Below are 26,929 nucleotides of genomic sequence, written 5' to 3' on the forward strand. Positions count from 1 at the left end.
TACATGTGTCCATATTTATTTTTTGCCCCATTTTACATGATGCAATTTCAGCAAAATCATGGTCTGAGGACATTGATACATTTAACACCTGCTATCACTGAACAGTTTTTTTGCTCCTATGATTATACGGTCTGTCCTTTAACGACGTCACAATTCAGGTGTGAGTTTGGTTCTCCCTACAGCTCCTATACACGGCAACTATACAATCAAAGAACAGTGATGTGAAAATCAATAAATATATATATATATGTGAATATTTATATATATACTGTATAGCACAACTGAAAGTAATGCATTCATTTTTCCAGAAAAACAAACAAACATGTCATTCAGTGTCAAAAATCTTTGAAGCACAAATACTGATGTTAATGATTAGAAACAATACATTTTTATTATTATTATTGAACACGTGGCGGCTTTGGCTGAAATAAATCAAACATTCGTCAAAGACAGTGAGAATTGAATCGTCTTCGTCTAATTGACATGAAGACAAATCAATCTAAAGTCTGGAGAACAGTGACACAGGTGGCGATTAGGAAGAAACCACGGATACAATTATATCACGGCTTGCGTTTCTTTGTAAATCGACTCGCTTTGGGACAAAAACGCATCATGTGAACGTTTAATGACAACAGTGCAGGTTTAGAACGTATTTCCCGTTCCCAAAAACTTCACAAAGTGGGTAATAGAAACAAAATGAATGCCACCAAGAAGCTAAAACCAAGCATGCATGTTAGCGTGACGTGTCATATGACGCAGAAGTGCACTCCAGTTGCCTAAGAAGTTCGGAAGTTGACGCTGGGAACGACATTGCCCCCAAGTTAGTGCGAGTTTAGAGCAAGAAACTAAATGTGGTTCACCTAGTGTTAAACAAACAGACGTTTGAGTGGGGAATGACGATACAACCAGGTTTAGAGGTCGCCAACAAGGAGTTTAGAGAGCTAAGCAAAGCATGCAGTTATCGTAACATGTTGTGTGAAGCAGAAGTGTTTTCAAGTTGCCTCAGAAGTCGGACGTTAAAGTTGGAAATGAAGTCAAATTCAAGTTAGCGCATACCATTCTAGCTTCATAGGAATTCACGAGCCCGATGACAACAAAATGTACACCACTACTAGAGTTTAGAAAACTAAGCATAGTTCACTAAACATATCGCGTGAAACAAACGTGTTCCAGTTGCCTAAGAAGTCGGACGTTTAAACTGGGAATGTGATGTCACAGATGTGTGTGATGTCTTCCTCAGAATGTGATGTCTTCCTCAGAATGTAATTTAATTATATGACTACAGAGCATGTAATGGTGTGTTCCAGTGGCCCAGGAAGTCAAAGGTCGGAGCTGGGAATGACGTCAGACCCACGTTTTCACAAATCGGATAAACAAAATGGACGCTAACTAGGAGTTTAGAGGGCTAAACAAAGCATGCCATTAACGTAACATGTAGTGCGATGCAGAAGTGTGTTCCAGTTGTCTCAGAAGTCGCAAGTTAAAGCTAGGAATGAAGTCAAATTCAAGTTAGCGTAGACCATTCTAGCTTTCTAAGAATTCACGAGCCAGACAACAAAACCAAATAAGTTTAGTTTAGAGACAGCGAAACATAACGTGGAGAACGAGCAAAAGTATGTTCCTGTTACCTTCAGTAAAATTTTGGAAGTTGCAGCTGGGAATGACAACACGCCCAAGTTAGCATGTACCAAGCTAGCTTCCTCAGGATTCACAAGTAAGGCAACAAAAAGGACGCCAACAACGAGATTAGAGAGCTAAGCAAAACATGTGGCTGTGACGCAGAAGTGTGTTCCAGTTGCCCAAGAAATCGGAAGTTGAATCTGGGAATGACGTCACATTCAAGTAAGTTCGTACATTCTAGCTTCTATGAGTCAAAAAACAAAATGGACGCCGCCAAGGAGTTAACGGGAGCAAAACAAATAGACATAGTGGAAGAAGACAGACGGTGCAGAAGGAGGTGTTTTGGATTTCAGCATTTCAAAAACGTTTCTTTTATTTTTTCCCCTCATTTTGACCGCCGCATTATTTTGAAGCAGCCATCTTGAATTGAGTTAGGAAGAATCAGATCTTCAGGAAAATATCGTGAACCGCGTCGCCTCACTTTACTAGTGCAATGTTGCTGTTGCCTTCGTCTTGTCTTGACCATGGATTTATAAGAAATAAAAATTTGAAAAATAAAGAAAAGTATACTGAGGGAATGAAAGACAGTAGAAATTAGCCACCAGGGGGCGACTCCAGTGGACACCAGAGTGATTGACAGCTGGTATCATCCAACGGGAGGACATTTGGCAACTGCAAGACGACATACGATATATACGATCTGATCTTGACCTAAAAGAAATCACTTCCTGTGTGCAGCATCGCAGCACGGGATCTAAACACGTTGGTTTGAATGTCATTTAAAGTTCCACTCAACAACTTATGTCCTGCAGGTGAAACGCGACAAACTGTGATCCTGCTTACTGCAGCTTTAACCGAAGAGAATTTATAAAACAAACCGAAAAAAAAACTACAGCAAATGTAACTGATTCATTGTGGTTGGCCTTTGTTTTCAGACGACTGAGTGAACCTCCGGCGTCGCCTTCACACGCTGCAGTTTATCACTGTCTGACTGATTTAAACTGCAGCGGAGTCACACACACAAACACACACTGTTCTCTGACTCGTTGTTCCCTCTGCGGCTCGAGCCTCCGAGCTGCTGTAAGTGAGGCTGACATGTCGTGTACACTGGTGTGATAGTTTAACATTCCAGCTGTCTGCTCTCGTAGCACTCGGCCACCTCGCGCTTCCCGCCTGCCTGCCGGCCATTCTGCGCTCTTCTCTGCTCGGCTGTCTGTTTGCCCGCCTCTCTCTCTCTCCTGCTTTCCTTTTTCACGTTTGCAGCATAGAACACATAGTGAACGTCTGATTTGCAAGAACACAAACTGTGTCGAACACCTTCTGGTTCACACGGAGAGAGAGAGAGGAGTATTTTTGGGGAATCGGAGGCGTTGAGGATCAGTGAGTGGAGCAGAAAATAGAGGTCAGTACCGACTTGTACTGCAGCAGGAGCTCGTCTCACTCCAGCCCTGAACAGAATACTGCACTTTAAAATGTGTAAAATAAAAAAAAAATACAGTGATCAATATAAGGTTTGTACTGCACGTTGTACCTGCCTGTGATATTTATGATGCTGCTCACTTTGATATTACCGTACATCCATCAGCGTTAAACACAAACTCAGTTTTGCAAATGTGAACTAATTAAGTTATTGATCTGTGCTCTGCAGGTCCACGGCACTGACATTTCAAACTTGTGGAGTTTTCCTTTTGAAACAATCTTGAAAACTTGTGTTTACATTCAGTGTTTTCTCTCAAAACTACATTGTTTGTTTCCAGATTAGGACAATTGGGTAAAAATCATGGCAGGAATGTAAACAACACCTGATATCAATTGGCTAAAAAATAACCCATTCATTAAAAATGTCGCTCCGCCCCTTTAAACTTCTGCAGAACTGAACCCTAATGGCAAAAAAAGCGCTAAACTTTAGACATTCTTGTTCTCACGTTAGCACAAAACGTAAAAAACAAAAGAGCGATTTCTTCAGTCAAATCTTGAGTCGGTTCAGAAGAAGGAGCATCAGTTTTCAACTCTGTAACACCAATAATATACTTGAATGAAATCAAACAAAGTGCACTGCAGCCCCAAAATGAATTAATTTCTCAGGGTGTGTGTTCAAAAAAATCCTTTACGTGTGATTTAAATGGACATGCAAAAAAAAAAAATATATAAAGAAATAAAAAATTACCACTACGTCCTATCCTTTAATGTAATACCTAATTCTTAAAACCTTACATAATACTGACATACAACTCTAGTCAAAAAGGAGATTATTATTATTGCTAAAAAATATAACAAATTCATCACAGAGTAACAGGAGGAGGCAAAACGCTCTGCCGCTTTCACTGCTTTGTTATAAAATTAACGTGAGCCGTATTCATTTGGTCAAAGTGTGAAAATATAGCTTTTGGTCATCTTCAGCCAAATAAATGCATGATTTTCTAAAAAGGGCCAGAAGTTTTATGGTAGAGAAGAAATACTGCCCTCGTGTGGACTAAAGGGCTGTCACCTTTTCACCGCCAAATTTGGGTATCCGTTGTAACTTGCCAGGGGGAAATTCACATTCAAACCTCAAAAATCCCTTTAAAGATAAAAAATCAACAGCCTAAATGCGCACCAGACCATTTGAAGTAATTACCCTGTGGTTCAGAAGAGGGCACCCTGTAATAAATCTTGTTTTTAATTGTTATAAAAACATTGACTCACTATTTCAGCATTAGTCATGTCCTACACTATCATACATGTTTACTTCTGGACTGTTAGCGTAGCTGCTAGCCCTACATGTTTTTAGCAAACCTTGTTTTTTCAAAACATTTAATTTACTACGTTACATTTCGTTTTATTAACCGCTTAAAATCATCCAATCTCAGTTGAATTTGAATGTCAGAACGAAGTAAAAGATATGGAATAGTGACGACTGTAATGTTGTCGCTAAGCTACATGAGTTTCCTGTTGTTTTCTTCTTCCTCTGACTTATTTCCAGTGATTGTGTGACATCACATTTTATGTAAGAGTGGAAAAAAACACTACAAGTCTCTGGCAATATGAGTGATGATAATCACGAAGGGGCTAAAAAAGATGAAGTGGACATTTAAAGTATGTGCAAAGCGGCGAGCGGAAGCATTTCAGGTTCTACCACGACAAATGGCAAAATAACGGCCGACTCACATGTTAGCTTAGCTGTTAGCTCAACCCCATTGACGATCTAGTGATTAAGCTGGCGTGACTAATAGTAATAGTAAATAGTAAAATGATTCTCCAGACGTTGTGACGTACTTGCTGGTGGCCAGACTCTAGCCAGTTTCACCGTTGACTCTGTATGGATGGGAACTGCGTCCAGCTATGCTTTTGCATGACGACTTCCAAGCTCGTATCAGGCCACTATTTCCCAGAGTGATACCAACTACAGGCGTTTCGTCTGCTCATGCGAAAGTATTGCTTCAATATGGAGCTCCTGAAGTAAACGGTGAAACTCGCCAAGCTGCGCCCGGCTCAGGATGGTGTTGTGAAACCACACATGACGGAGGTTTTGTCTCTGCAGACGTTTCAAGGGATGATGATCTTAGGGCTAAAAATATGTCGACTTCCGGCACTAAATTGATCCTGCGGCATGTTAGAGGCGAATGCCGGTGTGAACGTAGCATAAGAGTGAAAAGTTTTGTAATTGTGTGCGGGCAAAGGGAATAGCCGAATAGATTTGATGGATTTAAAGTTTTCCGTATTCGTTTGAAATAGATCTTTGGAAAGAGTGACAGCCCTGATTGGAACGCAAGGGTCAGTTAGGAGGAGGAAAATGGCCACGAAACAAAAAAAACGGATGATTTTGTCGCGTCAACTCTTACCGTAAAGGGGTGTTTGGTTATCCAAGAGGCTAAGAGTTAGGATATTATTTTCACAGGAATTACACCAACAAACTCCTCCTGGTTAACACCGTGTTAACTCCCGGTTAAACCAACCACCCGCCTGCCTGTGGGACAGCTTTAGTTCCAGGAGACTGAACAAACTCGTGATCCTGAGGCGAAACCTTTTGCCGTTTCTTCAACTTTCTGTACAAAGAAGGTAAGAGAGGGAGAAGGGGGGAAAAAATGGCAGCTTTCGGAAAACTGCAGCCCCCAAGCCCCTCTTTGAAGAGCGATGTCCGTCTCCAGGTTTCCACGTCCATCCTCGACCGCACACTTCACAACTGCAGGAAATGGTGCTTTCACACATTCAGTATGTGGCACCTTCACAGTTCTCTGTGGACATCTTCGACCTGACGCCTCCTCGCTCCTGCTGGACTATTTAAAGATGTTAGTTTACAGTTTTGTTTTGTCTTTTTTCAATTGGCACTTGACAAATAATCAAAATAAATAAATATATATAGCGAGAACCCCATTAGAAGCCCCCTCAGTCTGAGGAAACGTCCCACTTGTCCAATTTGTCTGCTTCACATAAGTTCCTTTCTGAAAACGTGGAAGAAACGAGAATCCAGCAGCAGCAGCAGCAGCAGCAGCAGCAGCAGCGTTCGCCTTTTCAGGAGTGGAGTGTGTGTCGCCGACAGTGTGTGCACACACAAAAATCCACAGGAGAGTTCATGTGTGTGTGTAAATACTGATTGGATTGGGGATTTCGGGGATGGTTTAGTCCAGCGACAGCAGCGGCTGCATGTTGTCCTCCTCGCTCTTGACTTTGTCTGGTCGTTTCAGGACGCCGGGCTCGACCACTGACTGAGACCTGCGGGGACAAATCAACACAACACCGGGTGATGCTTCGTTTTTCTGTTTGGATTGAATTTATTTGGTCCATAAAATGTCAGGAAATTGTGAAAAATTGCCATTGTTCTAATTTTTATGATGTTTTTCATCTCACAAAGTTGATTAAGATTGCTTTAAGACATGTTTTTTAAAATTGTTCTTATTGGGTTTTTTGGGACAATAAACGAATAAAGCTAATAAAAACAATAAAGCCGAACTGAACTAAACAGAACTGATTGATGTTTCTCAAACCTCAAAATGAAAACGTCTTGTTTTGAGCACAAACCAGGGACATTCAAAGAAATAAATGGACAATTTCTGCCAAAAAAAATGATTTTTTTTCACATTTAAAAAACCTCACTCACAGATGGTTTTAAAGCTAAAGGCCTTTAAATTTAGGGTTTAAGACAAACTGGGCAATAAATTGAGTATTAAAGTATTTATTAGATGTGCAGATGTAGATTAATAAAAGATAAATCAATCAAAAGTTGTAGCTATAATAATGGATTTTGGCTTATTATTAGGTATTTAAACACAGTTTTCACTCATCAATGCTGTCTCACTATTTGACAAGATGCGGGTACTGCTTACTAACTATTTATTATACCAAGTATTACTATTATTTGAAGTAATATTACTGAAGTAATATTACGGTGAGATGAAGTAATAGTATTTAGGTGTTAAGACGGAGTACACTGATGAACCAATGAGATTCTCAGGCCTCACAGTACATGTACATATGGGCTCACTATTTGGCAAGCAACAAACAAACAGTTCCATAGATTAAACCCAGTTTCACCCAGTGGTTTTAAGTGATAATGTTTGATGAAATACTTGCATATGGACATAAAGATGTGACTCTCATCGTGTGAACTGTAATTGTCAGTTCATTTGTAAGTGATTTGAGTTTGTTTGGTAATTGTCAGGGATGTGTTTTGCCCTGCAGCGACAGCCTGCTGTCGTGGCTCGTCGTGTGGCGTCAGTATCGGTGTCACACAGTGGTGAGATGATTTCCCGTCACAGCGAATCACGCAGCACGGAGGCTGATGTCAAACACACTCACACAAACGCCAAACAAAACAACAAGATCTGAGCTCAAGATCCACAACAACAACAAAAACACCTCTTAAAATCACACATTATTCAAATTTTCATTATCCCTGTTTAGTCATCTTTTTATTTAACAGTATATTAATATTATTAATAATGTGTTGCTTTCTCTGTAAATGTAAAATGTAAATACAGGAAACCTGAAGAAGAAAACTTCATCACATGACTTCATCTGAGTCAAAAACCAAAGCAGGTCAGATCATTATTTTTGCTGTTGAGTAGTTAAATAATGAACATAATGATCAGGTGAAATCAGTTCCACCATGTTAATCCTCTGCAGCTGAATGAAACATCATAATGAGTCTGTGTGTGTGTGTGTGTGTTAATCTACACATTAGCACCATGATCAGCTCATTTGTTTACTCTAATTATGCAAAGATAACATAATTACTATGGTAATATATTAATATTCTGTGGACGCATATATAACTGCTGATATTTACAACAAAAAAAAACAATGACGGAATATTATCAAAATTATTTCGGTTTCTTCAGATATGAATTTACTTAATTGTACGATTTAGGGCTGCGATCATCTGTCAGATGAAAGAATCAATCATGGGAATTTTGGTAAACAGCACTGTCGCACTACGATAAAGCCTCAGTGGTCTACCGATCAAAAAATTTCTCACGAATGCTAATGCTAATTGCTAACTGACGCCCGTGGAAAAGATGACGCTGTTCAATTGGGGATTGAAGATACGCTAACATGTGCTGCAGCTCAAGGTGTAGCTGAAGAAGTGGAAGTGGCTAATGTAGTTATGAAGTTGCTAACTTTAATCGCAGCAGATAATGTTATTGATGATGTAGCTAACTTGCATTGCAGATAATGATCAGTAGCTAACTTGGTATGTAGCTGATGACATAGCTGATGAAGTAGCTGATGGCGTAGTTAACTTGGTATGTAGCTGATGATGTAGCTAACATCCATCACAGCAGATATTGCTGAAGTTGCTAACTTGAGTTCCTTCAGTCCAGCAGGTGTCAGCATCGTACAGATTTACAGATCTTAAAACGTTAACACCGACCTCTTCATGGTTTTCGGGGACATGTTTTTCTCCAGGTCTCTCTCCAGGTCTTGTACAGACAGCGTGTAGGACTCCGGACAGTAGTCCGTCTCCTCGTCGTAGGCATGGTCCAGCAGCGCTCGCGCCCACGTGCCCATGTCGTACGGCGGCATCATTCCACCGAGCTCTGACGGCAGGATCTCGGGGTGGATGAGCTGGTGGAGGCTGTTCAGGTTGTTACCGTGCATGAAGATCTGCGCGAGGAAGGAAGATGGAGCACATTAGCACCATGACGTCGAAGGGTGAAAATCATTTTATGATTTCATTTTCACAGTCTGACTCACCCTCTTCCTGGTCTTGTCTTTGAGGAAGGGTCGTATGACGGTGTAGAGAGCGTGGATGTACCACGGCTGGTTCACAAAGTGAATTCCTCCAAATCTGGCAGGAAAACTGTCCTGTTAGAAACACAAACAAACAAACAGGTAAGTAAAGACAATAACAAGAGGAAAAGCTCATTCAAAAATTTCTCTAGGAAAATTCTCTAGGTTTAAAATACAAGCCTTGAAACAACAACAACAAAAACAAATTTTTCCTCAAACAATGTCCCGACTTCCAGGGATCTGATCTTAACTACGGAAGCCCAAGAGGAGCGACAGTGGTTGGCATTAAAAACGAATCCTCCTAAATTAAAAATGAATCGTTTTATCGTGACCCCGCGACCTCAAACATCGAGAACTCGCGTGACAAAGTTAAGCACGCGCTCCTGTGTTTCCTCACAAATAACAAAGAGCGAGAGAAGAGGATTTTTCCAGTGGATGAAAAATTACCTCTGTGACTTCCCGCTCCCTTTTCATTAGATTAGTTTTGTAAATGGACTCTAATCTCGTCGTGAATAGGAAATGGTTCGGTCTATTTTGGAGTCGGTGCAGCGAACAGCGCCCGGGGGAAATGAGTCCTTGTTGGTACAGGTTAGTGTGCAGACGGAGACATACTTTCACAGGACGATGGATGCAATTATTATAATTACCCTCCACACAATGTGTGTGTGTGTGTGTAATCATTTGGCTGTGATTCTAATAAAACAGCAGAGATTAACATAGGGATTATTGTCATTTAAATGTTTAACACTCAGTGTGTTTACATGAATGTTTAAAGTCAGATTTTAGTCGAACTAAGACAATAATTCATTTTTCTTAATGTCATGTAAACATGTATAGTCCGACTAAAATCGAGCTTGTCTAAGTCAGACTTATATATCTGGATAATGCAATTCATAGTCTGATTACTCCTGCATGTATACGCTTAGTTGAACTGGAGCTGGACTAGAATTGGACTGGAGTTGGACTAGAACTGAACTGGAGTTGGACTAGAATTGGACTGGAGTTGGACTAGAACTGGACTGGAGTTGGACTAGAATTGGACTGGGCATTCTGCACATGCACCAAAACGTCCTCCCTGGTCTTTGACCCCAAAATAGAAGGAGACGACGTATAAACTACAGCACTGCTGTTTGTTTTTCTGTAACGTAAAGGTCAACAGGAAACTGATTCAATACGCACTAGCTTATAGAGAGATACAGCGCCACCTACGGAGGCCGAGTTAGTCGTGCATGGCCAATAAATCAATTATCTCAGACTTGGTAAGCTGTCCAATCGTCTGACTTTATATCAAATCGAATTGTGTTAATCTGTTAGTTAATTTTGGTTAGTTTAAGTTTGGTCCATGAAATGTTGAAAACATGTTTCTCAAAACCTCGAAATGGCGCCGTACTCAAATATTTTGCTCATCGATAAATTCATTTTTCAGCCTCTTAAATGTTTCTTTGCTTTTGCTTTTGCTTTTCTTTGCTTCTTATCACAGAGAAATGATTAAAACTGAATACTTTTGGTGTGTGGACAAAACAACTACATACAACCACATATCAAATATCATTTAGAGAGAAATTAATGGATCATCGGCTGTGCTTATTTCTAAAGATCGGCATCAGCTGTAGAAAAAAAAAATCCATATCAGTTGACCTGTAGGCGGAGCTGTTAGCAGAGGATGTGAGTGAGACAGAGAGTCTCTGAGGTGTGTCCAGATTTGTCCAACTATGACTCATCAGTGCCGGTGCAGCACAGATGCAGCGACCTGCTTGTGCAACACTTTGGTCCACAGAATCACACACATTACAGTTTAATTCACTCTCCCCAAGCCCTGTGATTCCTATTGACGACCTCCTGACTTTTTTTTTGTTCAGCGCCGTAATGAGTCCGTGATTGACCTTTGAGAAACTCGCTCGTCTGTGAAAATAAAAATCCATATCTATTTTTTTAAATTCAAAGTGGAACTGGTCCCAAGAACATAAATCCTTTCTTGAACGGCAACATTAGATTTAACACACGTGTGTTAGAAGCAACGCGGTGGAATCTGTTAATCTTAAACCTGCTGAGCCAAATTCTGATCTTTCTCGCTAAGTCTCCACTAAAACATTTAAATATTCTGGGAAAGAAAATGTGCATTAATGTGTGTTTCCATTCACTGCTGTGTAAGAAAAAACATTAAAAAACACTGTTTGTAAAAGTTCTCAGTTGTCAGGGCTCTTTTTTCTTTCAGGAACTTGCTTCATTAAAACACATGTCATTTCTGCCTCTAGGGGGTGCTCTTTCAATCGAAACAATAAAAACTGTTTATATATACTATACTTCCCTTCCCTACAGCTCATCAATGTCTTTATCCGTCACATGCATGACAAACGTCCTCTACCCTGACTTCAAAGTAAAAGCACTCCAGTATTTCTGTTCCCCCATTTCCATTCCTTGTATTTTCCAACAAGGCTTTTATTGTGAAATATTTGTAGGACACACAAAGCATCATAATGAAGAGTCCTGGAATTTTATGGAGTTAAGAGTAAAGGTAAACTACTGTATATGTCAGATGACATCATGAAAAGGAATTAAAATGTTTTTTTTTTTTACAAAAAAAAGTTTGTTAACAAAGGTAATAATCCTGTTTTTATTTGTAAAAATAAAAATATATATTAAACTTTAGGATTATAACTGATTTTTTTTTTTTTACTGCTCGATGCTTTTGAAAGATTCAAACCCTGATGATGCCACCTCATTTTTCCACAAAAATGTGTCCTGAGTTTCATTCAAACGGCGTCTCCTCAAACAGCCACGTCAGATCTCTCTGGACTCCTGTGAAGCTCAGGCCCCGCCCCCTCTGCACGGACACACACGTTTCACTTTGATGCAGGGAAGGACCTGCTGTATTATACATGAAACAGCTGAAAGCGTGTGTGTGGGGGGGGCTGCAGGGCCTCTGTCGCTCTGGTGGGACGGGGAAACTACGGCATGTACAGTACTTTTCACGAGGCGAAGGAGGGAGAACGGCGAGAATAAAACCAGGAGAACGGTCAGAGAGAGAAGGAAAGATGGAAGGAGGGATGAGGAGGAAAGAAGATAGAGGCCCGTTTGAACTGTTCTGTAGTTAAAGTGACTCAGCATCCACATATAGTGGCAGTTACTGTAAAAGTTGCTCGTTTAGTGACATATCTGTCGCATTTCTACCCATTTGTCTTAGACTTCTTATCCAAAAAAACAACGTCAGCACTAGACAAAGCGTGAAGCCTGTCACGACAAATATGTGAATACAAAAACAAACAAACACAAAATGCTTGATCTGGCTGGTTCGTCTTTCTGGGCTTCTGTAGAAAATGGCGACGCAAGACGGCGGGCTCTCGAAAAGCACGTACGTATAAAACGCTTATTCTTAAGGCTACGAAATACTTGTATTTGATAGGTGAGATAAACTGTGCGATAGACGGGGCAGAAGCGGCTCGTTTAGCGATATATATCCGTCTACCGATCTCATCCGAACGCCACCACAGTCAGTGCTAGCGCCCTCAGTAACTCACCTGTCAGTGATTAACACACAGGCGGACGTTCCTTGAATTAAAGCCGAATTTTGCAAGTCACGCTTCTAAACAGAGCTCCCCCTACAGTTTGGGAGTACGTATTTTTACGTCACCACCGTAAACATTGTCTACTGCTTTATTGTAAACCTCCCTTTTACAGAGTGATACTTGTCGTTTCTCTGCATCCACCACAAACTGCAGGAGAATCAGTGAAAAACATGATTTAATACCTAAAAAAACCCGAAAAGTAAGTACAGATGAACACAAACAGGACACGGTGAACAATTAAACTGGCGTTAAATCTCATAAAAAACCATGACAGAAGATGTTGTCAGTGCTTTTTCCTCTCTCTGCACGAGCACCTCAGTCTTCTCTGTCATGTTTGGCTTCAGGGCGTTAAATGTCGATCCTCAGCAAACAGGGTTATTTTTGGATCCTCGCTGCCGAGCGCGTTCATTTACAGCAAAGGTTGACGGGAAGTAAAGGTGACGGCAGACAAATAAAAGTCTGTCGTTTTCATCACTTCCTCTTTCCTCCACGGATTCAAACCCCGCCCCCTTTGTTTTCCACCACAACTGTTCCCAATTCATTTGGACTTTTGGAAAAACCTCGGTGTCGCCGAGTGTCGTTTTCCGGAACTTTGAGGTGCAGCGGGAACACAAAGCGCACAGTTAATAAGTTCCTGGTTATCAAAGTAAAATAAAGAGCTTATAACGTGAAGGAATTGCACTTTGCTAAGATGAGCAAACGTGTCTTCCGGGAAAAAAAGGAAGACAAAGAGAAAGAGGAATAAACAAGAAAGGAGAAACCACTGGAGTGCTTTCTTCTTTCAGGATATAAAGTGTAGCCCGGGGAGATGACGCAGTGTGTTTCTGAGTGAACTTGAATAAAGGCTGCTTTGATATTTTCATCTCTGCTCACAACATTTCTCTCGGTCAAGTTGAAAATCACACTTTCTAACTCATGAACTCATTTCTCCGCTCACTGACGACTGCGACCACAAACTACGCAAACTCTTCAACTTTTACGTCATTTTCATCTGTGATTATTTGTGCGATTTAAGCCAAAATAAAGAAACAAAAGATAAATATTCTATCACCTTATCATTTAAGCAACAACATATCTTCATTAAAATATATATATCTTTACTCTGGAGTGATTTATGAAAATGAATATTGGATTTTAAACATCATACAAATTCGTATATTGAATAGAAATGGAGTTAAATAATGCAGAAAAGGTTTTGGATGTTATTTGTTATCACTACTCGAGTATTTTGTTGTTTTCTTTTCATTTAAAGGTTTTTTATTGATTGAATAACTTTGTAAATATGTGGTTCAAATGTAAAATATTGACCCTCATTTTTAAGACATGTTGATGTTGATAAATCTCAGGACAAAATCCCAATATTCACTTAAATTCAAGTGTTTGTTTCTTCTTTTTATTATTAATATTCACACGTATTAATGAGGTAAACATTAAATGAGGTAAATTATTGCCAAAACAATCACCTGCAATAACTGGTTTATATGCAGTTTTGTTTCATTCTAGAATAAAATGCAGGGACATGACGAAGACTCTGAAAAAGAAAAGTGTGTCAGCTGCACAGAATTAGGACAAATCTGGAAAAGTGTGTCATCACATTTTTTAATTTCAGCTGCAGGTGTGATTTCAGTTCACGTCTCTCTGACTCAACAGCTGCTCGACAAAGTGTGCAGTCACCACAGCTCAGCGTCTCCTTCATGTCCTGTGTGTGTTTACGTGTCTCACGTCTCACGTCTCACGTCGGCCGGCCGACTTGATTTAACCAGATAAAAGACCTGTTGAGATCAAGACCTCTTTCACGACGGTGAGCAGCACACGTCCTAGTTAATAAATACAGTTACACAACATTAAATACAGTAAAATAGACAAACAAAGTGCTGGAGTTGTGGCAATTAAGTGACAATTTAAGAACACAGGCACTGTTCAAAGGATTCCCGTCGTCGGTATTTAATTATGTAATTACTCATGTCAAAATTGCAATTTCAGTCAAAAATGATCGCAATTAGATATTTATTTAAAATCGTTTGGCTCTATTTTCTAAGTTTTAGATAATTAACATAGAAGACATTTTTCACTTTGTTTGATTACGTTCGTTTTCAAATGAAAGTGAATTCTTTTTTTCTTCTAAGCGTCGTCTGGACCCGATTAATAAAACATCACACATTTGTAATAGATTTACATGATTTTTTGGGGGTTTTTTTTTGGTGGCGCAGTGAGAACAGCTGCTCACTGAGGAGCCTGGACCAAGAAACACACACACACACACAGACACACACAGGGACAACACAACAAAAGGCAGCCCATCTGGAGGAGAGAGGGCAGAGCAAGATCGCACGGCAGGCCGACAGGTTGCCGTGGCAACGTAGCAAGGGTGGGCTGTAGTGGGAGTGAGCTGAGGAGGGAGGAAGAGGAGGACGAAGCATATCGTACCATGAGAGCGGCAGCTGGTGGAGACGACGTTAAGAAACATTTACACTTTAGAGGAATTTCATTTTTCAATTTCATTTTTGGACTCAAATTCTGTTTCAGGCGACAAAAATGAAGAATCGTCATCGCTGTCGCCGGCGTCTGCGCAAATAAGCGAATAAGCGTCTGTGGGGAACAATGATGGAGTGACAGAGGAGAGGGAGGGAGAGGAGGGAGGGAGGGGGAGGGGAGGATGATGATATTAAAGAGAGAGAGTGAGAAAGAGGGGGGAGGGTGAAGAAAACTAAAGTGAGTGGGGACAGAAGGAGAGGACAAGGAGACAGAGACCAGAGGACGACAGCAGAAATTCAAACATGTATACATACACATATATATGTGTGTGTATATATATATATATACATAAATATACATACGTGTGTGTGTGATGTGGAATCTCCTTTAATCTGAGTTTATAATCCGTTTGATCCACTACAATTTTACCAGAGCAGCCGGGGGTTTGACACGTTCATCACATCACATCTTCTGGCCAGACCATAATATTCTAGGATACATATTATCATGCAAAGCTTGTTCAGGCTCCTCCTTCAGTTCAAAATCATTCAAACAAAAGTTGTTGTTTTTTTAACTGTGACATAAAAATGGTTGTTTTTCTCTGTGAAGTTTGTAAAGAAAAATCCAAATGTAAATAAAAAAATATTTCATCTAAACATGCCATCGCTTACTGAGGTAACTGAAGTGTCTCTAAACGTTGGGGAAGTGTGAACAGCAGGTGAATCTGGCACAAACGCAACCTTTAAAAACTCAAGACTATGCCTTTAATCTGTGTGTGTGTGTACACATATATATATAATATATAATATATATATTATATATTATAACACTCTCAAGTGACGAGGAGACGTGTCCTCTCTTTCGCCGTTCCCGGGTAGATTTATTTAGTAACTCTTTGCAGCCCCAGCACATGTCTCTCACAAACTGCTCTTCACTTCCAGCTCTGAACTCACGTAAACACACTGGACGGAGCGTGCGCTTAAACGTAGCTACGCTACAATATGTGTAAGGACAGTAGAGGTAAAAAGAGAAACAATTAACTTGGAAATCGTTCAAACTTGGGGCAAGTAGGTAAAAGAATTTAACCCAAAAAAAACATTAAAGTTCAACACATTAGAAGTATTTCGGGTGCTTTATCGTAAACAAGGAAGTGAGGAACAAATTTGCTTAGCTGTTAGCTTAGCTGTTAGCTCCACCTGAGTGAAGCAACAGGAAAGCCGGTGAGACTACTCTACCTCTACTTCCTGTCAAAACAACTGACGACAGTTTTTGGGGGATCTTATATAAAATCATATTGTTTATGTAGTTAATCTTTCATTCATTTATTCATTCATGTATTTGCTGACTCACCGGTTAGCTTAGCTGTTAGCTCTACCTGAGTCAAGCGACAGGACAGGAAGTGAGACTAATTGATCTCCACTTCCTGTCAAAACAACTGACTGATCGGTTTTGGGGGATCTTATATACAATCGTGTTGTTTTTGTGGTTATTCTGTCAAATACACACTTTTATGTTGTGTTTTTTCTTCTTCTTTTGTCGTAAAAACTACAGCACTAACAGGAACAGGAAGTCGCCTGAATTTCGCACACATTGACATCACATTTCATGTTCTCAAGGGAACCATATGTCACGTAGTATTCATTTAAAGTTGATTTTAGACAAAGTGACAGCCAATATATTTGAATTATTCGACTAAGGTTTAACTTCAATTTAATCCAGTTTACAAAAAGCACAATTCAGTGGAATAAACGGCCAGAGTAAATCCTTTACACAACAGTCCTGCCATTAACAAGTTCAGAGTTCACTTCAGGATCTGGACCGAGGGAATCTGGAGAACTGCTGACCTCCTGGTTAGAGGACAAACGCTGTCCCCACCCTGTGTGTCATTAATCTCAAGTGTTGGACTCTTCCTCACAAGCGACCTCAATTCAACCTCAATTTTTGACTTGGCCTAAAAATTTAAGCCTAATGGACAAAAAAAAAATCCCAGATCAGGATCATGACCACAAACTAATCATCAAGGTCAATCTGTCCCCACATTTGAGCCAAATCCAGCAGACAGACAGACAGACAGGACACTGTCCAGTTCACGTGACGATGAGCAGAAAACCACACACACACACACACACACACACACACACACACACACACACACACACACGCATGAAGCTGTCGTAGATCCACGGCGCCTCGTTCATTACTGTGAGTGGCGGGCGGTTGATGTGAGGTCAGACCTCGTCAGGCTGTGACTTGTCACATTAACGACGTGATTCGTATCACGGGGAACAAGGCGTCAACAACAACAACAACAACAACAACAACACGCACGGAAGAAAGAAGGTTCCAACGGACGGTGTTTACAGCCGTGAAACATTCACACGTCAAAGAGAAAAGTTCATATGTTTAATGTGTGGTTTTTCAACGAGTCCTCAACAACGTCTCATAACTGGGTCAAAGCCAAGGAGTGGAGACGTTTGTCTGACAGTTTAACATGCAGAGGAAGCAGCAACAGTAAAGACTCTATCCTCTCTCATCTCATCTCATCTCATCTCATCTCACATTATCTCATCTCACGTAATTTCATCTCAACTCATCACCTCTAATCTCATCTCATTTTCCTCATTTCATCTCAATCTCATATCATATTCTCACCTCTAATCTGATACAGCACCTCTCAAACAACTGCTGTACAACAAAAAGCTGATGAGGAAAAAAACATAAACGCAAACACACAGAAAGAACAAGAACATTGAAATATTTCATAAATATACGTCATTTATCTAAAAGATGTAAAACAGCTGCGTCGGACTGATAATCTGTAAATACTCCGGATTATGATATCAGACATGAAAAAGTTCACAGGATTATTTTTTTTCAAAGTTTTAAAAGAACATCCTAAAAATAAGGGTCTCGCAGATTTAGATCCTTAATCCCTTTGAACCACTGTAATCTGGAGGATTAAGACTGGATGAGTTTGAGTCATAGATGTTCTCACCTCCTCTTTCCCCAAGACTCTTTTTTTATGAGAGCATAAAGAAATGGAAACAGAGCCTGCACTGAATGAGCAGAAGTCTGTGGACTGAAGACGAGGGTCAGCGTCAGGACACGAGGACGTCCTCGCTGAACTCGTCTCTCGCTGCTCATTAGATTTTCAGGAATAAGAAAGTTCGCCAGTCGGATCAGATTTGAATATTTGACAACGCGTTTGCTTTTTCCTCCACTGAAGTGACAGATTATTTAAACGAGGCTCAGCGAGACGTCCAGACTCACACTGACAATCCCATAATACTCTAAACAAGACGCCTTCGCCGAGAGGACGGAGACACTCGACACGAAGAACCATTCAGTCACAGAGCGTTTCATCATGCAGATACTTCTGAGGACTGGACTGTCCCCAAAGTCTGGATTGTCCCCAGAGACTGGACTGTCCACAAAGACTGGACTGCCCCAGAGGACTGGACTGTCACCAGAGGACTGGACTGTCTGTCCCCAAAGTCTGGACTGTCAGAGGACTGGACTAAAATCAGAGATCTGGACTCTCCATTGTAAAGACTGACTGTCCCCAGAGGACTGGGACCACAACGACTCTGACTGTCCCCAAAGTTCGACTGTCTGTCCCTGGCATCTGACCGTCTTGAGGACTGGACTGTCACCAGAGACTGACTGTCCCCAAAGTCTGGACTGTCCACAGAGACAGGACTGTTCCAAAGTCTGGACTGTCCGTCCCCTAAGACTGACTGTCCCCAGAGGACTGACTGTCACCAGACTGGACGCACCCGGGACTGCCACAGAGACTGGACTGTCCTACAGAGACTGGACTGGACTGTCACCAGAGGACTGGACTGTCTGTCCCCAAAGACTGGACTGTCCACAGAGGACTGGACTGTCCCCAGAGGACTGGACTGTCACCAGAGACTGACTGTCTCCCAAAGTCTGGACTGTCCCCAGAGGACTGGACTGTTACCAGAGACTGGACTGTCCCCAAAGTCTGGACTGTCCCCAGAGACTGGACTGTCACCAGAGGACTGACTGTCCCTAAAGTTCGACTGTCCCCGAAGACTGGACTGTCCCCAGAGGACTGGACTGTCACCAGAGACTGGACTGTCACCAAAGTCTGGACTGTCATCAGAGACTGGACTGTCCACAGAGACTGGACTGTCCACAGAGGACAAAAACTACTTAAGTGCTCAACATGACAAACTACAGACTTACAAATGTTCTATGTCTATTTTTGGTAACAAGTTCATGAGTTCACAATCACGTCAATCGGACGATGTTTGAGAAATTTCTTAATTTGCAATTTCGACTGAAAGAGCACAGTAGTAGTTTAAGTAGTAGTAGTAGTTTAGTTGTAGGTTTAGTAGTAGTTTGGAAGTAGCTTTAGTAGTAGTTTATTAGTAGGGTTAGTAGTAGTTTAGTCGTACTTTTAGGAGTTGTTTTACTGGTAGTTTAGTAGTTTTAGTAGTAGTTTCTAGGAGTCAATGGAGCAGTGGGCGGGAATAGATGCTGGGCTTCTGCGTGATGATTGGAGGAACAGTCTGAAAGGTGGAGTCAGTTTTTGATTGACAGCACTGCCTTTTCTGCCTCAGTGAGGAGTTTGTGATGAAGAGTGTAAACAAACAGCTGCTCGTTGTGTTATTTGTACATATATACACTGTAAATAAAAACACCTGCTGTTAATAATTAGCACGTTTCCTTGTTCTAGCTGTTGGTTTGCAGGATTTATGAATAAATGACGTCCTGAAATGAGCCTCCACTGGTCTAACATTACATTACATTACATGTCATTTAGCAGACGCTTTAATCCAAAGCCATTTACAATAGAATTGAGTAAAATCAGCCAGGGGTGGAATTGAACTTGAGACCACTGCGAACATGATGTCTTTTACACACAGGGTACAGGTCTTAACCACTGAGCCACTCCACCGCCCATGTGTGTCTTAATCTGACACACATCATTTTATCATGTAAATGTGATGTTTCTCATTGTTTGTTTGTTTTTTTATAAAACGTCCTGTTGTACCACAGTCTAAACTCGTCAGCAGCAGCAGCAGCAGCAGCAGCAGCAGCAGCGACAGGCGCTGAGGTTCGGAGGAAATGAGATGAAAAGCAAACAAACAGAAAGAAGCATACTGTCACATAGAGTATTTGGGCTTTGTAATAAGCGCCGACGCCTCTGGAGAACACGAACGGCAGGAATCTGCTCTAACTGTGTTTTTACTTCTGCTGTGATCCCCACACCGACACACTGTGCTGCACGTGTGTTTGTGTTCGCTTTAAACAGAGGGGAAAAAAAAAAATCACAATGACTGAGACGTTATTTATCATGTTGTTTTCATAGTCAGTTAATTTGTCGAATATTTTCTCTTTGTTTGGTTTGTAAAAAGTCAGAAAATGTTGATCAAACCTGGAAATGATGATGTTCTCGAACCGCAAATGACTCAGTTTTAACGATTTCTTTGTTACACGGAACGAAGAAAACGGAGATGATAAACATTTGAAAACTCTCCGAAAACTCTCTGATTAAACTTTAGTTATCGATGAATGCAAATAATGGCTGCAGCTCTAAAATAAGTCTTTTCATTTTCATATTTAATATAGCTATTTTCATATGGGTCTATTTCCCTGAGGAGAATCCAATAATATGATTATAATTCTAACTTTTCTCATCAAGTCTGAGACATAGGAAAAGGGCAACAGGAGCCTGAAGGTGCACAGGTACAGAGGTTTTTGGTGGTACATTTTGGCTGAAATACATGTGTTTTTCCCACATTTGCAGTCACACTGAGTCCGTTCCTCTGCAGCAGCAGCAGCAGCAGCAGCAGCAGCAGCAGCAGCAGCAGCAGCAGCAACAGCAGAAGCAACAGCAGCAGCAGCAGGGAGTGACTCAGGACTCGGCATAAGAGCTTCCATCAATAATTCAGGCTCTAATCTGTGTCTGGAGAACCGTCAAACACACGCGCGCGCGCACGCGCCTTGTATATGGTGTCGTCACCGTGATGCACCAGTGTGATTTATATTCCCTCGTCTCTTTTTGTCCCCTGGCAGAGAAAGACCTCAACTCTGCGCTGACAGAGCAGAAAAATAATGTTTACAGGAAGTGGACGAGGAGGGGGAGGAGGAGGGAAAATATCAAAGTCTGTGCAGGTGTTGTATTGACTTATTGACTTAAATCTTTGTTTCGTTGTTTCTTTGCTTCACGTACAGTTGTGTTGTATTTTTTGAAGTATGTGAGAGAGTAAAGTTTATTTCGAGAGCACTTTTCACAGATAAACGTTTACTGTGTCACAGCAGCAAAGGCGGTAAAGACAAAGATAATAAATCTTTGTATAAACGTGCATTTCATACATGTGTGAAAATACATAATATAGAACGGTATTAACAACAGAATGTACAGTAAACAGTATGAGCTTGATATTTATAGTATAAACTGATCTTTCAGCTTCTTAAATGTGAATATTTTCAAACTAAACAAAAAGAAAACGTATTCCTTAGTAAAAATGATTTACCTGATTTGATGGAAAGTGTTTTTCAAAGTGTTGATGGACACATGAATGAAAATGCTGAAAACACCCCATAATTATACTGTCATTTCTCAGCTGATTAAAGTTATCATCTTTAGTCAAATAAATGAATGAATAAATAAATAAATAAATAAATAAATAAAAGCTGGGGGAGAACTGAGCAAGGGGTTAAAGATTGAAAGTGACAGTTTGTCGTTCATCACCAGTGTTTCAGATAATCTCCTCAGACCGCGCCGCGCCTCACTCAACACTTTCCCCCTGGAAACACTTCCCCTTCACGTTTCTCTTCGACTAATGGAGCGTGCCACGGAGTTGGCAAATGATTCACCGTCACCTCCATCATCATTGCCTGTTTTTTTTTGTTATTTTGTTTGTCAGTGGAGGACGAGGTCTCTGTGAGGTCTTTTCCCTGTAATCGCTTCACTAACGACGGACCTGATGACTGCTGCTCGGCTTCACGCCTCAAAAAACACTAAACACACAAAGTACGGCTGAACAACATCCATCCGTCCATTTTCTACGGCTGTATCCTCCACAGGAGAGGCACGCGGGGGGGGGCGGAGCCAATCCCAGCTGACGTACGTGGCGAAAGGCGGAGTCACAAATACAGGAAAACTATCATTCACTCACTGACACAATCACTTTAGAGTTCGCTATGTCAGGGAACCCGACAAGCACCAAAGGACGCTTGATTCTGAGGTTATTATAGTTCACGAAAGCAAACGCAATAACGTTACGAGTTAAAAAGAAAAGAAAAGAAAAAAGAAATGACTCACAAAACAAAACAGCACGAACATAAAGATGACTCACTGAAACTGAATTGTGTGTTTACAAAACTAACTAAAATTTGGAGGGAAAATGTGCTTCAGCGGCTTTATCCTCCACATGCGGCCCCCCTCACAGGGGGCGCTGGTGTCAATCCCAGCTGACACATTCGGCATGAAAGGTCACTCCCTGCACAGGTCACCAGTGACACAGGGACACACAACCATTCACTCTCACACCTGCAGTCAATTTAGAGTGTCCAGTTTGCCTAATCCTCAAATCTGTGGGAGGAAGCCAGAGAACCTGGAGAACCTGGAAAAAACCCAACAAGCACCAAAGAACAAAGAACCTCAGGGTTGAATCAAGCCCAGGACACTTTTTTGTTGAATAAAGCACTGGTTCCTGCTCCTGCTTGTGTCCAAGACAAACTCAAACCCCTGTCCACGCACACACATGCTAAATATGGATAAAAACTGAGGTAACTCTTGAGATACTGCCGTGATTTCTTTTTTTTGAGTCTTTGGTACTTTAACGTTTCTCAGACTGGACCCCAAGTTGGGAACCATTGGGAATGAAGGATATTTAAACGTGTGAGAAACAATGAAATGGCTTCTAAATATGGTAAGTTATGATAAGTTCTGCTGTGACAAGAACAATCAAAACAGAGTTTTCTTAAACCATCTCATGTTCACGCACATTCAGGAGCAGTTTCCACTGAGAATACCTTGGGTTCTCTGAATCTTTTTGCGATATTATGAACATGGAGGAAGTAGTGGTTAGCACTCTTGCCTTTGAAGCAAGAAGACCCCAGTTTGCAGGTTGTCCCCGTGTGCACGTGGGTTTTCTCCGGGTTCTCTGGTTGGACACTCCGTAGGTTTGAGTGTGAGACTGAACCAGTCAGTGGCCGGCAGTCTGTTGGAACCTCGTCAGAGCAGCTACTGAAAAAAACACCAGGTACTATCGCTGATGGAAAAGCAAAAATCTTAGTCGAGTAGAGTCGAGCCAAGCCGGGTCGTGCTGGAACTGTGTCGCAGAAAGGCGTCTGCATCACGTTCTATTTTATCATATTTGCAACACACATTTATCTTAGTAAATCTTTTCTCGGTGCATTTATCTGTTCAATTAAAGCTCAAGTGACTCAATAAATAACAGATGTCTAGTTTTAATTGCATTTTTGGAACGCCGCCCGAACCTTTATGGAAACGCAGGTTTTTTGTCACGTTTGTCCCAGGACGCTCACTTCCTTCTGTACGCCACGCCAGATTCAAAAGTGAAAGTTTGCTCTTCTGTTTCTGCATCATCAGGCAGCGGCGCGTAATCACAACGGAAACCGCGCTATTCTCTTCCTTTTGTCTTTAAAGGAGCTCGGCGTGCTCTTACACTGTGACTGCGCTGCAGAGGACGAGGTTTTCGTGTTTTTTTTTTATTTTCCTGCCGCCGTCACAAAGAGAGAAATCGTACGTCAGGGTTGAGTAAAACTTAAGAGGCTGCTTTTCTCCTCAGCTCTGACAGGAAACATAAAACGTCTTTGTCGGGGCTGAAGCTGCCTGCAGACGTTTAGATGCGGAGGTAAATATGGGGGAGAGGTTATTTTATAGTGTGGAGCTGAAACTGATATTTAGATTTTCAACAATCAACAGCAACAACAAACCTTTTCTTTCTAAAAAAAAGTTGTAATATTGTGAGAAGAAAGTCATAATTATTATTCAAGCAAAATCTCAGATGATCAGAACGCATTGAGTGAAGTTACATTTTGGGTTAGGCTTCACAAATAAAGAAATACTTGATATCTGAGTCTGTTTGGAAGAAAAGAATCACACAGGAGGAAATGTCTGGTTACATCTGTTGCCATTTCTTCTTCTTCTTATTATTATTATTATTACAATAAGAAGAAGAAGAAGAAGAAGAAGAAATAAAATTAAATAATGATAGAAAAATCATCGCCCGTCGATGGACAACCTAAAAAAAACAAACCTGATGCTTAACCTTAACCATAACTAGTTAATGCCTTTTAATGCTTAATGCTCACAACACAAGGAGAGAAAACTCTGACAGAACCAGACTCAAACATGAACGGCCATCTGCCAAGACAGGTTGTGGTGAAAGGAGAAGTGGGGTACACCAAACCACGGTTCAAATGTTAAAGTGTGGACATACGCTGCAAGAACAGAAAGGTGTTCTTTTTCTGGAGGTAAGAACGAGAACAAGAACAAAGCTAGTTCTGGTCGTAGCACGGCCGTGACGTGGTTTCCGCCGCGACACAAACGAGTGACTTGTGAAGCCGTTGTTGTCGCTGTAACTGAATCACTTGAATCTGTCAATTAAAAAAAAGATTGGTTCACAGAAGCGTTCAGTACTTCCTGCATGAGCAGAGACACAGTCACAGAACGTGGTCGTGATTCGGCTCACGATCGATCGCTGTCTTATAGCAGTGCTGTTGCTAAATATGCCAGACTCCTCAAATATGGAGATTTTAGACATTTCCTTTGCTGAGTGTTGAAGATTAACGCCGGTTTTCACGGATTTCAGCATTGTTCGCTTTGAGAGTGACGACAATCGCTGACCAATCAGTGGCCGGCAGTCTGTCGGCATCACATTTTAATGTCGGCTCAGCTCAGCTTGGAACGTCATCAGAGCAGGAACGGAAAAACCACCAGGTACCAAGTTCTACCACTGATGGAGAAGCAAATAAAAAGCGCCTCACCTGCAGCCCCTCGATGGCGAGTCGCAGCATGCTCGGCGTCAGCTTTGACGCCTGCTTGAAGGTGAAGTTGCTCCAGTCGATGATGAGGATGAAGCCGTTGACCTGCAGCTCGGGATCCTCGATCATAGACTCCAGTGAGAGCAGGATGGCTCGCAGTATGTCCACAAACGTGTATCTGAGGCGGGAAAAACACACAAAACATGCACCTACATTCAGTTTGGTAGTGTAGAGAAATGGAATGTTTGACTCATTTCTGATACATTTGGATAAATGTTTGTCGTTTGCTGTCCATAAAGCATTTTAAAAGCTTAATTTACTTCAATTTTCACTCACGGGCAAAATTCTACCTTTAATTTTTTTAACATTTACCTCAATAATGGACTGATGTGAAACTTTTATTGTCGTCCAGCAAAACTCCACAAAATATACTGGTACAAAAATTGACCTAATCTGGAACAAAAATTGACTTAATCTGGAACAAAAATTTACTTAATCTGGAAAAAAAGTTGACTTAATCTGGTACAAAAAATGGATTTAAACTGGTATTAAAATTGACTTAAACTGGTATAAAAATGGACTTAAACTGTAACAAAAATGGACTTAAACAGATATAAAAATGGACTTAAACTGGTATAAAAATGGACTTAAACTGGTATAAAATGGACTTAAACTGGTACAAAAAATGGACTTAAACTGGTATAAAAATGGATTTAAACAGGTATAAAAATGGACTTAAATAGGTATAAAAATGGATTTAAACTGGTATAAAAATGGACTTAAACTGGTATAAAATGGGAAAATAAATGACTTAAACTATAAAATGGACTTAAACTGTATAAAAATGGACTTAAACAGGTATAAAAATGGACTTAAACAGGTATAAAAATGGACTTAAACTGGTATAAAAATGGACTTAAACAGGTATAAAATGGACTTAAACTGGTATAAAAATGGACTTAAACTAGTATTAAAATTGGTTCAGTTGGACTTTAAAATGGTTTACAGCTGCAGTGACAAGCATTTGTGTGCTTTAAAGAACACACTGGTGATTTTTATTTTTGGACTGTCACATAAAAGTGACTTCCCATCATCTCCTCAAACCCTCAGACTCTTCATCACCTGCTCTGGTCCCAGTTTGCTGCAAACAGGACAAGTATTTTCCTGCCGTGTCTGTCCATGTTTGAGAGGACACCGGGGAACCCGTCCTTCAGTGCCTGCTTGATCCCCGGGTCTGTGGCCTTCAGGTTCTTGAACATGTCCAGGTTCTGCTGCCGGTACTCAAAGTACTGGGCCAGCAGGCGGAACGCCTCAAAGTGGTTGAACTTCCTCGCCCGGAGGAACCTGAGGATGAAGGCGTCGTCCGTCCTGAGGAACCCGATGTCCGGCCGCGTGATGATCATGTCCCGGACCTCCTGGATGTCCTGGTGCAGGGTCTCCTGGTTTTCCTTGAGCTCCACCTTGGCCTTCTCCAGCGTCTCTGGAGAGAGACCGGCCTGCAGGTGAGTCATCTTCTGCTTCCACAGGCAACAGGGAGAAGAAGTAAAGAGTATCTTTCTTTTTAGTTGTTGCTCACGGTTTCCTGATCAGAAGATGACTTCAGATGGAGGCCTGATGCTCCTGATGCTCCTGATGATGATGATGCTGCTGCTGCTGCTGATGCTCTGTAATCCACCCTGAACTGACACACACTCTGCTGCTGAAGCTCCTGTGAAACATCTTCACTTTTACACACCTGCAAAAAAGAAAATCAACTTCCACCTAATTTTTTACTTTTCCTTTTTTTTTTGGTTTGGTTTTGGTTTAGTTTTTCTTTCAGGCTCCGCGTCCAACCTGCTGATCCGGGCGGCCTGAGCTCAGACAGCCGCTTCTTCTTCGTCCCTCCATCATCCTCATCCTCATCATCCTCATCCTCCTCTGTGGCACAATGACGACGACGACACCATCACCTCTCTCCTCGGCGTCGCTGGCGGCGGACAGGCAATAATGCGGCACGAGCCTGCAGCACCTGCTATATCACCACCACCACCACCACCATCATCATCATCATCATCATAATTCCTCCTCCT

The 26,929-nt window shown here is 41.3% G+C and overlaps 1 protein-coding gene across 1 annotated transcript; it reads right to left on the reverse strand.

Moving 5' to 3' along the window:
* Positions 1 to 26,929, reverse strand: clvs2 (clavesin 2). The gene is made up of 5 exons (XM_044049327.1): positions 25,983 to 26,929; positions 24,864 to 25,038; positions 8,794 to 8,904; positions 8,471 to 8,703; positions 1 to 6,312 (listed from the first exon to the last, which is right to left on the reverse strand). The coding sequence occupies exons 1-5, from the start codon at positions 26,369 to 26,371 to the stop codon at positions 6,219 to 6,221; spliced, it is 1,002 nt and encodes a 333-aa protein (XP_043905262.1). The 5' UTR covers positions 26,372 to 26,929; the 3' UTR covers positions 1 to 6,218.

The sequence above is a fragment of the Solea senegalensis genome, linkage group LG17 (assembly GCF_019176455.1).
Source record: "Solea senegalensis isolate Sse05_10M linkage group LG17, IFAPA_SoseM_1, whole genome shotgun sequence".
In the NCBI taxonomy this organism is placed as follows: domain Eukaryota; kingdom Metazoa; phylum Chordata; class Actinopteri; order Pleuronectiformes; family Soleidae; genus Solea; species Solea senegalensis.